The following is a 13,699-nucleotide window of genomic DNA, read 5'->3' as shown; positions in this document are numbered from 1 at the left end:
TGACAAACATCAAACAAACTCAACGTGAATGAATGTTTTAGGCTGCATGCAGTCAATTATTCATTTGGGACCTCTACACTCCAACTGCAATTTTAATGGTTTATTGACAGCAATTTTCTTTATTATTGGCTCCCAGACATCATGAATGTCTTAGTGATGGACTTGTGGATTGCAAGGAGCATCCTTATGTGGACAGGACTTCTATGGGGTTCCTGGTTGGCCACATGGTCCTTAGACAGTTCCTGATAAGCTGGTGAACCACACTTAGCCTCTCTGACAAGAGGACATTTTAGAGTTGGAGATCAGTGAACTTGAAGGTAGGAATTAGTAAGAATTGTCAAAGTAGGACAAAGTTAGCTCATTTGTCAGGATGACAACTGGTGGTTGTCGCCCACCAGGTTAAACCTAAGAGCTGGTGGGCACATATTCCTGGGCAGATGACCACTCGGGTTTTTTTCGTTATCTTCATAAAATGTAAGATAAAAAAAAAACATGCTAGAATCTATGAAAATCAAGACAACCTGTCCTCTGTCACAACTATGCAGTATGCAGCTACAGCACATGTTATTGTTTGCTGGACCCCACGTGAATTGTGCATATGTCGAATGATTGTAAAACATATTCCTGTAAAATAGTTAATACTTGTCCAAGTTAGGCTGTTTTAAGTTTGAAATGGATTGTTGCAGATGAACCTAATGAATGTGAATGCATCTTCACCTCCGCAAAGATAGGGGGCGGTATTTATCAAACTGCTCCTAGTTGATCACTGAGAAGCGTTGCATGATGACGTGACCAGTGGCTTCAGATTTTCCCAGAGCTTTCCCAGGTTTTTCCTCCATATGTTTTATTAAGAAAAATGACGAAATCGAAGCAGAGGAAACAAGAAAAAATCAGCGTTGCTAGCGAAGTAAGATACTTCTCAGTTGTATGTTCGTTGTTTCTTTTACGGGGCCCATAGCCTACGTGCATCTAAAGTCAAACAGCATTGCTAGCTCGCTACTAGTAGCTCCGCTGACATACAGCATCACACTCCATTCATTGATTGAATTCGTCCCAGTAGTGTAGGAGGTTATTCTGTCATCAACGTTAAAGTGTGCCTACTGTAAAGTATGATTTACTTCATTCTATTCTTTAAAAGAGTCTTGGATTGGTTTGTCACTGAGTACATTCTTTTCTGTAGATCGATCGTGTGGAGGAAAGAAAGTCTCGTTGTCAGGACAATCTCGAGAGGGCCGAGTACAGGAAGAGGCGAGAGGAGTTGTCCGAACAAGACAGGTGAGGAAAACAAGGAAGATTATGGTAATAAACATGAATCCAGCCATCGGGGTAATTAATCCACAGTCACTGTCATCCACAGGCAAGCCTTGGAGGATGAAATGACTATAATGAATGACAGGATGATCAAACTCGGTAAGAGATAGATGAGTTACATTCCTCTTATGCCATGGTTTTGGTTACTCGAATGCTCACACACAGTCGGTGAATCTCAATAATTAGAATACGCATGTTCTCTCTCACCATTTACTAGAAACTGTCTTCATGGTAGTACATTTGGCTAGACAGAAGTTGAAAGTTAGGATAATGTCAAGGGGGCCAGCGTTCAGCCCTATTGAGTTCCAACTGTATCCTCCCTAGCGCCACCACCGACTGTTTAACCTCTCATACGCAGATAAAGAGCTGGAAGTGCTGAGAGGAGAGAACAGGAGGAACATGATGCTGTCCGTGGCTCTGTTGGCCATCAGTGCTCTCTTCTACTACGGCTTTGTCTATTACTGATGGAAGACTCAGGACTACATCCCCCATCAAGACCAAGGACTGCCATGGCAGCTACGGACTACAAGTCCTTCGTCATGCCTTGACCATGCATTGCCTCACTCCCAAACCATGCCAAAAACAAGCTGCTGCCGTCAAGCACGCCAAAATGTACATATCTGATCTGGGGGGTCTCGATATGTTGAGTGACAACTAAATAGCAGAGTTAGTAGCTGAGATGAGCCGTCATATCAGCTTTTGACAGATGTGAGCTTTGCCAACGGTGGACCACTTATGGAAGCACAATAATGTTTGTGGAGGTTGGACCTGAATGCTTTCGTGCACTCTCCTTTCAGTTGCAACAGCTACATTCTGATCTATTATATCAAAGGATTTATCATTGTTTTGGTGTTGTTATTATGATGGCTTCATATGAATGTCTTGCTTATCAAGGATCACCAAACTTTCATCATACATATACTGTATACATACATCATATGCTTGATTATCTTTAAAGACCTGCACGCTGTGTATCTTGTTGGAAAAGAACGTCACAATGGTCCACACCAACAAACGATTGTCTTCATAATTTACCTACAGTAAGCCTTAGGTACTCCTTTAATGGCCTTCATTTTTTTAAGAATGGACTTGACTTCTACCTGCAGCTGTCTAGATCACATGACCTCTACCTGCAGCATTCTAGATCACATGACCTCTACCTGCAGCATTCTAGATCACATGACCTCTACCTGCAGCATTCTAGATATTTATTTTAATCAATGTCTGCCTTGGATTCAATTCATCACAATGTACAGTTTTCACTCAATTAAACCACCACAAGTGCATGCAGGATTTTGTAATGATCTGTATTTATCTTATAAATGGAAAGCAATAAAGAATGTATTCAAAAGATCTCCTGATCCAGACAAATTCTTTAATCCGGTAAAGGTGTTGAGTATCCCAGTGGTCTCAATCTCACCAACAGAAAAATAGTTCCTGGGAAGAGCACGCTTTTATTTTGTATCATAATTGGGGAAGAAACATTACAAAGAAAACAAATGACACCTCATCCTTGACATTTCACAAACAAGATCAGAGGGGTGGGGGTGGGGGGGGGGGGGAAGGCAACCGGATGCAACAAAGACACACTTGAGTTTCAGAAATAACCTCCCAGGAATTCCCATAGTGAATGACTCCAGGACCAGGCCCACCTGGAGGAGGGCTGGCTGGACTCGATATGGATTCAATGCATTTTATGAAATATTCTCCATGCTATGTGGATGGAGGTTTTGGTAAGCAAGCCAAGACTACTGTGGACAGAGCGCGCAGGTCAGACAAACCAACCTGGTCGGGTGTGGGAAAGGGTGGAGGGGGTCCGGGAAGTGAGGAACAAAGTCCATAAAACAAACATGACCAGATAAAACACTTGTAAATGCGTGCGTGTGTGTGTGTGTGTATGCTGTCCACACACACAGTACATAGAAACACGATGTGAACTCCCGAGTCAAGGAGGATACACAGACAGGGACAAATATAAAAAGCTGAGCAGGTGCATGCAGAGCAACGGGATGTGTCAAATGGCTGCTTAACTGTGTCAATTAGTATGAACATTTCTAATGAGCAGAACTCTGTGCACTCGGACGGGCTGCAGCGAGCCTGGGGTAGTGGATGAAGGACAGTGGGCTCGTCCAGGTCCACTGGTTACAAGGGAAACCAGTGTCAGAGCCACCGAGGATGGATGACCTTCTGCCCTTCATTTTGGATCCATACATTCAATGACAATTCATTTCTAACCATCACCATGCACATTGTCTATCGGAAATTGGCCTTGGCAGGAGTCACTGCTCGATCTGTGGTGTCTTCAATGTGATGGCCCCCCCCGTGGCTCAGGGCTGGTAGTGTTGGTGGATGAAGGAGAGCACGTCATCTTTGGACAGCTTTTCTGGGTCCACCCTTGACTGGGAGTCATGAACTCTGACCCCTTCTTCCCACGCCCAGAACAAGCGCTCCAAGTGGCAGACACTGGAGAGACAAAACAAAAAACAAACACACAAAGAAATGTGTTGTGATTCTGTTGAAATATGCTTAAAACACTAAATACAAGGATTTCCTTAAAGGGTAACTCAACCGATCAATCGTGTGGTCTGAAATAGGGGTTTTCTATTCAAAACGGTTGCTACTCACTGGAAGGGGGCCACAGAGTTGGCAGGTAGGTCATATGTCGACTCTTTGGTGGTCTTGTTGAAGAAGAACTTCCGCTTGGAGTTCTTGCTGTAAGCCATCGTCCAGGGATCTGACACAGGAGGGTTAGATAGGACTCTTCTCCACACATCCACACCCATATTACACACACACACACACACACTCTCACCATTGACAGTCTTTATGATGTAAAGTCCACTGGGGAGGAAGTGGCGGTCGTCTCGGCCAGTGTAGGACAGGCGGGGGACTCCACCAGAGCTCTTGGTGACCTTCATCTCCAGCCTAGAGAGGAACACACACACACACACACACTGATGACGGACATCACTTCGGGGGGTGCCTATGAGAACTGGGGAATGTCTGTGTGTGTTCTTGCGTGGGCTCTCGCGGAGCTCCTCCCATACCTGACAAATATTTTATCCATCTCTTCCAGCCTGTACACCTCCTTCACTCTGAAGGAACAGGAGTCAAAACATGTTTTACTGACGTCATGTTAAAACCTCAGGATGCCGCTACAGATAAAAGTCCCAGAGTTTCTACCTGATGGGGTTCATGTCCGGCCTGCTGGGTTTCGACACGGCCTTCACGAACTTCTCAGCCATCTGGATTCTGGAGCCAAAAGAGCCAAAGCTTTATTGACAAAACACGTTCACCTAACTGCAGGGGGAGCAGGGAGATTGAGCCACGATCCCTTTCTGGTTGAGGCGGTTGCGGGAGCTCACCGTTGGTTAAAGTGCTGGTCTCTTATGTCGGTGCCGTTGAGCACCAGAGCGTCCAGAACGTGTACCGCGTTGATCCGGCGCTGGGCTTTGCCCTGTGGAACACACAGACGGAACCAGCCGGCTTACAAACAGAACCGGCTGGGATTCTACTCTGCTAAAACGTCCCTTCGTGCCCTCAGTCTTCCACGTCGATCTCGTCCTCCGGTTCTACCCTTCCCCTTCACCTCCTCTCCATTCTTCGGGCGCCCCCCCCTCCCTCCATATCTCCTACCTCTCCCTTCAGCTCCTGGACGATCTCCACGCTCAGAAGGGTCTCTCTGGGCAGCTCCAGCTTGAAGCTCTCCAGCTTCTTCCAGCGCAGGGGCATCTTCCCGTCCCACGTGTAGATCTGGGACTTCTGTGTGCAGACATGAGACAGACCCCAGAGTTATAGTACTGAGGGGCCAGTCCAGCAGACTGGACTGGAGTCCAGACTGGAGTTATGGCCAGTAAGACAGTGTTTTTTGGGGGGGGGCCTAAATGCTCTGTTCATGGTCCAAGTCCCATGGTGGCTGTTTGAAGAAAGTCCTATAGTCTCACTGTCTCACCCCGAGAGCAAGCAGGAAGAGCTGCTCGCCTCCTCCCACAATGCAGCGGTAGTCCAGGACGTGGTGCACCTTGTCCAGCGTGGTGGAGCTCAGAGGAGTGGGCTTGGAGTTGAACGACTCGGCGTCCGAACCCTGACAGAGGGAAGCGGGAGAGGAATATATAACAATGGAGGGAGAAGAGAGATAGTGAGAGACAGCGAGAAAGTGAGCTGGCGAGAGCGAGAGGAGAGGTAATGAGAGAGAGAGAGAGAGAGAGAGAGAGAGAGCAAGCATGAGGGACAAAATAATCTGTCATCTGGTCTCACCTTCATGAGCTCGTAGAACTTGGACTTGGGGTCTGAGGAAGAGGGAGTCACTCTGGCCTTATCAGGAACCTGGAGACATATTTCAAAATAAGAGTCAGGCTTGAGTGAAAAAAAACGAATGTACTGGTTCTCATCTCCTGTCCTGTATCCCACTCACCCCCCAAAGTTTCAGACACTCCTTTCGGATCTCTGCCTGCCTGGACTCAGAGAGGGCCCTGGAAACACACCACATAACGCTCAAATCTCACGTGCACACACACACACACACACACAAACGCATAGCAGGAACACAGGTGGAAGTCAGGGTACTCACGGGTCTAACACATAGGCATGGATTTTTGCTAGGGCTTTGATCTGGACTGCACAGTGGCTGCAAGGAGAAAAGTGCATGTGGTTATTCGTTGGCCTCCAAAAATGTGTGTGCGTGCGCGTGTGTGTGTGTATGTATGTGTCCATACTTCTCATTGGACTTGACCATGTGCTGGTAGAAGTGTGTGTCTCCTTTCATAATGTCGAGGGGAACCACCTCTACGACGTCAGACTCGCCGTTCCTCAGGTGGTTGAGTTTGAGGTTGACCGTGAACATGAACTCCCGCACTGCGTCTGTGCCGGGCTTCATCCCGCGACACACGATGTACCTGAGCGTCACGCGCACACACACACACACACACGCTCACAACGTGTGAACACACAGTAAAACACCTCGTGGTCTGTCCCGCACCAGCACCCACACCTGGACGCTCCCACACCTGGCAGACAAACACGCACGCGCACACACCTCTCGGAGTTGGCGGGCCGGCTGGTGATGGGCTTGAAGAGCGAGATCTTGTCGAAGCAGAGGTACAGCAGGTAGATGAGCCCCACGGAGAAGGGGGTGAACAGGTCAAAGGTCTTACACACAAAGTGCCCCCCTGTGAGACGGAGACAGACACACAACGCGGCCAGCTGTGAGGAGATCACGCACACGGGAAACACACACACACACTCACTCACACACACGCGCGCGCATACCTGGCCTGAGTGTTGACATGGCGGTGAGGAACTGGCAGAGCAGCAGCTGTTTACTTAGAATCTCCTGGATGTTCTCCTGGCCTTCCACAGAGAAGCCCTTCCGGTCAGAGCACAGAGAAGATGTGCATCACAACCACAGGCCACCAACCAGGGCAGAGAGAAGGCGAGCGCCACAACGCAATCCACCAATCCAAGTAAAGGGAAGGATGAGTGTTACAACACACGGCCAATCAATAATTGCTAAGAGATCAGCGCAGCCCGACCCGACCAGTCACCAGAGCAAATAACAGCACTGCTCAACACAGGTCAGTAATCCTTCAGTCAATACAAGTGTACTGACCCCGTCTGCCATGAGGAAGTGAAGGCCCCTCCTCTCTGTGCTCTCCATCACAAAGTTCCGGAAGGCGCTCACGTTCTCTGGTCGAGTGATGTCACCATCTCCATCCACCCCTCCCTCACCTGGGTCAACGAAAGAGCCCGTTAACAAAGCCGGAAAGATCCAGTTCAAGTCGCCCTTCCTCCTATGTTAATACCTTTAGCAAGCACACCACCACGGCACAGAACACAACACAGCACCACACAACACAGCTGCACTTCTCCTCATCCGACAGGGTATTGGACCGTGTACCGTAGTAGGGCTCAAACAGCTCGCTGGGCGCAGCGTAGAAGTCCTCCAGCTTGAAGTCGCAGGGTCCTTTGAGGGTCATGCCGAAGCCCTTGGCGTGCCAGCGCCTCTTCCAGAGGATGTACTCGGAGAAGCCGCCCGGCCCGGCGCACACGTCCGCAAAGTACAGCAGCTCGCCCTCGCGCTCTCGCGTCTGGGGCTTCTGTAGAGGAAACCCTCATGTCGTTTCCGGAAGATTCCTTTGTGTCGGGCTGGCTATCAATGGGGAGGGGGTTGAAGTGTCTGTTTGACAAGGTCGGGAGATCGGACTCACCCCTTGGGAGTCCTTTGGGTTGGTGAACATGTAGTCAAAGACATGGTCGATGTTTGCCATCTTCATAGCCGCTCTGGACATGATGAGCACGCAGAAAGAGGGGCGTGCACACACACAAACGCACACACACACACACACACAGTGAGTTCAAGGCTCCTTGTGAGAACACAGGTTGAATCCTAGAGCAGTAAGCTTTTGGCGTTAGCTAGCATGTTAAATAGCATCCTTTCATCCTGTCCACCTGTTGAGGAAGAAGGCGCCTCTAATGGTCTCGTAAGGGTTGGAGCGCGTCCGAGCTCGCCTCATCTCCTCCCCCTCCAGGTCGTCAAACACCGTCTGCAGAGCGCACAGGTGAAACACGCCCTGTCTTCGCTGAACAGTGAGGGCTAGCTGTTGCTCTCCTGCCCCAGAGGGCTACTGTACTCTGAAGGGTGACTTACCTTGCACCTTAGAAGTGTGTGTAGCAAGTCCTCGGTGCAGAACTCTGTCTCATCCTCAATCTTCAGCTTCCTCTGTAATTGAGACGTTTTAGATGTTGCTCATTGTAGTAGAAAGATTGTATGTATGTGTATGTATGTGTGGGTGGGTGTGTGTGTGTACATACCGGTCCCAACGCTATCCAGTCCCTCAGCTCATCTGCATCTGGGACCTCTGTGGTGCTTTCCGGAAACCATTCTACATTCTCTACAGCACCGGGCTGGAGGAGCGGAGAGAGGGAGTGATGGAGGGACAGGAGAGGGAAAGAAGAGCAGAAAGAGGGGAGTCGGAGGGTCAAAGAGAGAGGTGTCGCAAAAAGAAGAAAAGCAATGCGTTTACGGTGCACACTGTCCATATTTGGGACAGCGGGATTGTGAAGATGTTGCTGTGGCGGTCGGCCCTCCTCCCCCTACCTCTGGTTCGTCTTGCCAGTCCACGTTCAGCTCCCCCTGGAAGCCCTGCAGCGTGAGGCCCAGACCCCTTCTCCCTCGCTGGGTGGACGCCTCCACGATCTCCTTACGCCCCTGGCCAAACTTACCCAGGCCCTCGCCCTCACGGAAACCCATTTTGGCCTGGGTAACGAGGAAAGGAAGGGGGAGGACACACAAAGGGTAGAAATAGCAGTTAGCATACACCCGAACAAACACACGGAACGCATACAATATGCTTTAGTCATTCACGCTTTGTAGGATGGCATAGACAATTACTGAGAGGCTTTGCCACACTCTCTTTCTATAGTCAAAGTACATTCTCTGTTCCCCTAGCTATGCTGACGCTAGACATTTAGTCATTTAGCAGACGCTCTTATCCAGAGCGACTAACAGTAAGTACAGGGACATTCCCCCCGAGGCAAGTAGGGTGAAGTGCCTTGCCCAAGGACACAACGTCAGTTGGCATGACCGGGAATCGAACTGGCAACCTTCGGATTACTAGCCCGATTCCCTCACCGCTCAGCCACCTGACTCCCTAGACAATGATCAGGTGTGTCGTGATGTCGTACCATGAGCCTCTGCGACACCCTGTTGTACATGGAGAACTTGTCGGGGTCATCCTGTTTGGAGTCGTCCGCCGCTGATGCATTCTGGGAGATGGATGGCATGGAGAACCCTGGGCGGTGGTCCTCCGGGTCGCTGTGGGAGTCACTCTGGCTGGAGTCTGGAAGGACCGTGTACGCACCCACGCATGCGCACACACCAGCACCGGAAGCGACACACACACACATACGCAGACACAAAGACAAACCCAGACATAAACACAGCCACAGACAAAGGCAGATGTAAACACCCAGACAAACAGAGAAACACACTGCACAGGACACTGCACAATCATTACTTCAATCAGACTACAGTCAGACCAACCATGTCACACATGACCTCACCATCTGTAGGACTGGAGTGTTTGCATTGGCCTATATTCCCCTGCATGTGCAGCAGCTCACAGCTTGCGTTGCATGTCAATACATGGCTGTGTGAGCATTTGTAAACAAACTGGCTGAGTACTATTGGACTACTGTTATGATATTCACTGCTGCTGTATGACGCATTTTGATTAAAGTCAATCTAATGTTGGTAAACATCCTTATAGGATTGAAGGTTAAGTGGAGCCAATCACTACAATACAAACAACCGTGCTTGGAGTTTAAAGAAATTAGATTAGTGGTTGGACAGTGTATTCTTCCAAGTCTACTGCTACTGGGAGGTCGCCAAGGACTCGGGTCTTGCACAGGTGAGATTTAGGACATGCTGCTCCGCTAAAGGTATAAACAGCAGAGGCCTGAGCATTACACAGACCTTATCCAGAATAAGGGCCTAAGATGTAACACAACTGATTATCCAAAGTTGTAAAACGTGACATGTGTTGGTTGGATTTGTCCAAGTGCTTATAGAGGTTGATGTAACTGTCAATTACCCTGACTGGCTGTGAGAACCGGCGACTCGTCGTCCGAGCTGGCGTCATCACGGCGTCTCTTGCTCCCCACGAGGGGGTCAGAGGCTGTGTCCCCCCTCCTCTTCATCCTGACTGGAGTGAGGGAGGGAAGAGTGGACAGGGTCAATCCCATGGGGAGGTGCAGAACTGTCATCGGGAAATATAATATGGCAAAGCAATCCTCCTTAAACTAGCGGGAAATAATTTGGGGTTTTGGAATGTCAGGTCATGTATAGATAAATACAGGTATATGCATGATGATACATGAGAAATGACGCAGATACATCTTTAGTTTGAATAAATTAAGTGTTGAAAAGCTAATTATTCGGTAAAGTTGATAGGTATAGAAATCTTAATTTGACTAGAGCTATTTACCTCGTATTAGAGATGTGTATGGCTACCTAACGCAGATGTTTAAACTGGACCATTCCAGTGTTCCTTGTTGGACTGAGCAGTGGTTGGCAAGTTAACAAGTGTGTGAGCAGTTCAAACGAGCACTAGCTAGCAAGTTTGTATGTCCAGAAAGATAGCTCGCTAGCCAGTTGAATAAACAGCAACACGGTGTACGGTAGCTTGTCAGAAATGAAACTTAACTAACAAGATTCCAAGCACTTCCCTCTACGTTTCGATTTCAGTCTACAACAACATCGAACGACGGTTAGCTAGCTAGCAGGCTGTTTCTACGAGCTGTGTGCAAATTCTAGTTTTTCTCTTGAACACCTGCACCCGCCATTGAGAAAAAGCAATTTATTCGAGTGTATAAATCCAAGATGTAGCACTTCATAAAGTTTGTTTCCATGCAATAGCGCTATTAATGTGGTAATAATCGAGGTCAGCGTTAGCCCGCGTTCAGGTTTCGGAATTGTCGCTGGGGTCCTTCAAGTACGTAAGACACGCGTAAATGACGTCGTCGGTGGGATAGGACATCAGCACCTGCCTGTACCCGATTGATGGGTGCAGGAGTTGACGTTGTTGATCCTTAGATGTAAGCTTAATTTATAATTTAATTCACCTATGCTGTTAATAGCATTATTTCCATGTTAAAAAATAGTTCCTTGCTTACTGAAACTAAAATAAATTCCTTCAAAACAAAAATATCACATAGGTGTGACTGTTAATAGTAACTTAAGCTACTAACTTGAAATATTGCAGTTTCTATCTATTGAAACCCCAGGGTTCTCCTCTTTGTTCAGAGAGAAAATAGCTCAAGTAGTTCAAAACGTTTTAGTTTGCATATAGCAAGTAATTTAATTGTTTTGCAATTTTAGTTAAATAGAGGATACCCAGGTTGTGGTGAAAAATAAAGGAAGTTCCTCAATAAATAATAACTGGTCTTATATATTTTTTATTATTAGCCTATTCAAATTGAGAACGATACAAACAGTGGAATCAAGTCATAAGAATTGGTAAAAAAAAAAATATATAGTAGGCTTAGAGAGAAAAATGAAGATGTCCTTGGAAGTTGCGTGTTGCACTAAGTCTCCGTCTCGGACCCATAACATGCCATCACTGAAGATGTTTGTGTGTCAGTCAGTAATTACTGAACGTTAATGACAGATCCCATTCCGTGACATGAAGCTAGCATAAGGTCAATCTGTTAGAGGAATTAGCTCCTTTACTGCGCAGGGGATATTTGAGCCACCAATTCAACGATTAAATTCTACGTTGTGCGGCCCGCCTATGGAGAGATCATTTCTGCCATTAAAACATGCGTGGTTGTTTTGAACAGCTAGGCTTAGGCTATAGTTGACAATAGCTCAAGTCAAAAACAGGCATAATATAATAGTCTCTATTCCCAATCACAGTAAGGTCACCTGGGAATTACATCCTTCCACTGCTTCTAAACATCTCCTGTGGATAGCCAAACAACAACAATAGGATCATCGGCTCATTTGCTGCTAAATTGACACTAATTGTTGACCTACCCCCTGTGATGCCCAGTAACGTTGTCACACCATTGTTTGCTGGACTGTTAAACCTCAAGTGTGTGCGAGCACCCTGTGGTGTTTGGCACAAGGACAGTGAAAAGTACACTTCGTCCAGATTTATTATCCATACACCTGCTCTCTTATCTGGCTCCCTGCCATTAGCCCCATAGACCTAATGGGCATAGCCATACAGACACACACAACCAAACCATGTGACCCACTTACGCAACACAGCCTAGGCTTTATATACCACCAGTGGGGATGAGTCTCACCCCAGAGAGATCAGAGCAGCCCAGGTGTGTGTTGGTGTGAGAGCGTGAGAAGGCGTGTGTCTTCAGACGCAGGGGATCTACAGCCACCGCCGCTACACTCAGCCCAGTGGAGGACGTCAGGACTCGGGAGAGGGAAGGGTCACACAGGGCCAACCGTCTGGTTGCAAAGCTCCTTGAAGTGTTCTTGTGTCTTATCTGGCTTTGACTTTGTGACACTAAAGACAGCAAAGATGTTTTTCCGCATCCCTCGACTGACCCCTGGATATATCAGATACCTGCAGGTGCGTATGATGTTCTAACTGTCCTTCTGATCCATTCTTGCAAAACAATGCTCCTACCTGGAACAAGATAAAGGTTATTCAGTTATGCCTGTAGGAAATCCTTCAGTGAAACATTTAAATCAAAACCCTTTACTGGTAGAACCATTTTATTAGAAATTGGTCCGTGTTAGTGGTCATCATTAAATGGTGATCAAGTAACTGCCTATGTTGAACTGTGCAGCATGCTTATTGGAAACAGCTGTCTCTTTCTATGCCTCCTCTTAAATTGTCCCAATTCTGGTTTACATAAGGTTTGATATTACTTCGATAATTCCCTAATGTTTGCTGAGATTTTATCTGCACTAATTAACTCAAACGTGTAGTAGATAGGTGGTCTAAATAGAACAAGAGAATAACCCCTGAACACATTTTGGCCAGTTCAAATGTCTACATTGGTGTTTTTGTTTCCAAGACACTGTATGTGATTGTCCTGAGACAGTAAATATCTTACATGGACCTGATCCATTGTCCAACAGGTGTTTTCCAGTGTGTGTCCTGGAAGGATAGATTTGGATTAGCGTAGCCTGCTGTCTTTGAACGGATCTGAATCAGAGATGCTGTCTCGTTCATGGTCAAGTTAATGCCCCACTAATGGGATCCAGAGTGCCGTGGCATGAGATCTACGCTCCTAATCACCCAGCAGGGCTGTATTTTCGGACCCTGCAGCTGGAATTAGAAGCCTGTTGCGTCTTTTAGGAGGGAAGTGTCAAGCCTGATTATCTGTTTTTGAGCTCATCGGAGTGGAGGTTAGATAACTCACACAGCTACTGTGGTGTGGTGAGAAGCGAAGGAGGGGGACAGTACGAGAATACTGTAGATCTCAAATGTTAGCATTTCTGGAAAGTAAAGCATTGTGTGCAGTCACCGAGTCCTTTATTTATTGTAAACTTGAACTGTAAACTTGAACTGGTCTATATACACCCTACTGAAATAAAAACACGTTTAAGAAAATAGGCTGAAGACAAGAAAAGCTAATAACTCAATTTATCTGACCTTAGGACATGTTTTGGATTGGCACACAATTCTGAGATGGCTGTTTTCCAAAATCACACAAGACTCACAAAGTACAGAACGTGGCGGCCATTCCTTTTGTCTTTATTCTTGACTCCAAATTAACATTTGGAGCCAAAATGGAAAATGTATTTCGGATTTTCCCCTAGGGTAAGACCATCTCAGGAATGAGAAGCCTGTTTGAGCACGGCCCGATCCTTATGGACTCCAGTGCAGCCCGAGCTAGACGGAAGGCTGCTGTGTTGTCG

General features: G+C 47.2%; 3 protein-coding genes across 3 annotated transcripts in view; 1 reads left to right on the top strand and 2 right to left on the bottom strand.

The window, feature by feature from the left end:
* fbxo25 (F-box protein 25) overlaps positions 1–13,699 on the bottom strand; it is a 244,625-nt gene that overhangs the window by 201,563 nt on the left and 29,363 nt on the right. The window lies entirely within an intron of this gene.
* On the top strand, positions 788–2,195 carry ccdc167 (coiled-coil domain containing 167). Its single transcript, XM_062467251.1, has 4 exons — positions 788–907; positions 1,181–1,275; positions 1,358–1,410; positions 1,670–2,195. The coding sequence occupies exons 1-4, from the start codon at positions 857–859 to the stop codon at positions 1,774–1,776; spliced, it is 306 nt and encodes a 101-aa protein (XP_062323235.1). The 5' UTR covers positions 788–856; the 3' UTR covers positions 1,777–2,195.
* cmtr1 (cap methyltransferase 1) lies at positions 2,670–10,818 on the bottom strand. Its single transcript, XM_062467245.1, has 24 exons — positions 10,296–10,818; positions 9,903–10,013; positions 8,995–9,149; positions 8,408–8,566; positions 8,122–8,214; positions 7,958–8,029; positions 7,759–7,853; positions 7,518–7,590; positions 7,208–7,406; positions 6,920–7,038; positions 6,580–6,676; positions 6,347–6,479; positions 6,027–6,206; positions 5,882–5,938; positions 5,726–5,783; positions 5,569–5,637; positions 5,264–5,395; positions 4,948–5,073; positions 4,677–4,768; positions 4,495–4,563; positions 4,359–4,406; positions 4,124–4,236; positions 3,937–4,045; positions 2,670–3,774 (listed from the first exon to the last, which is right to left on the bottom strand). The coding sequence occupies exons 2-24, from the start codon at positions 10,006–10,008 to the stop codon at positions 3,639–3,641; spliced, it is 2,490 nt and encodes an 829-aa protein (XP_062323229.1). The 5' UTR covers positions 10,009–10,013; positions 10,296–10,818; the 3' UTR covers positions 2,670–3,638.

Source organism: Osmerus eperlanus, chromosome 8 (genome assembly GCF_963692335.1).
Source record: "Osmerus eperlanus chromosome 8, fOsmEpe2.1, whole genome shotgun sequence".
NCBI lineage: Eukaryota > Metazoa > Chordata > Actinopteri > Osmeriformes > Osmeridae > Osmerus > Osmerus eperlanus.
Note: the sequence above shows the minus strand (reverse complement) of the source record. Positions and strands in the feature narration are given on the sequence as shown.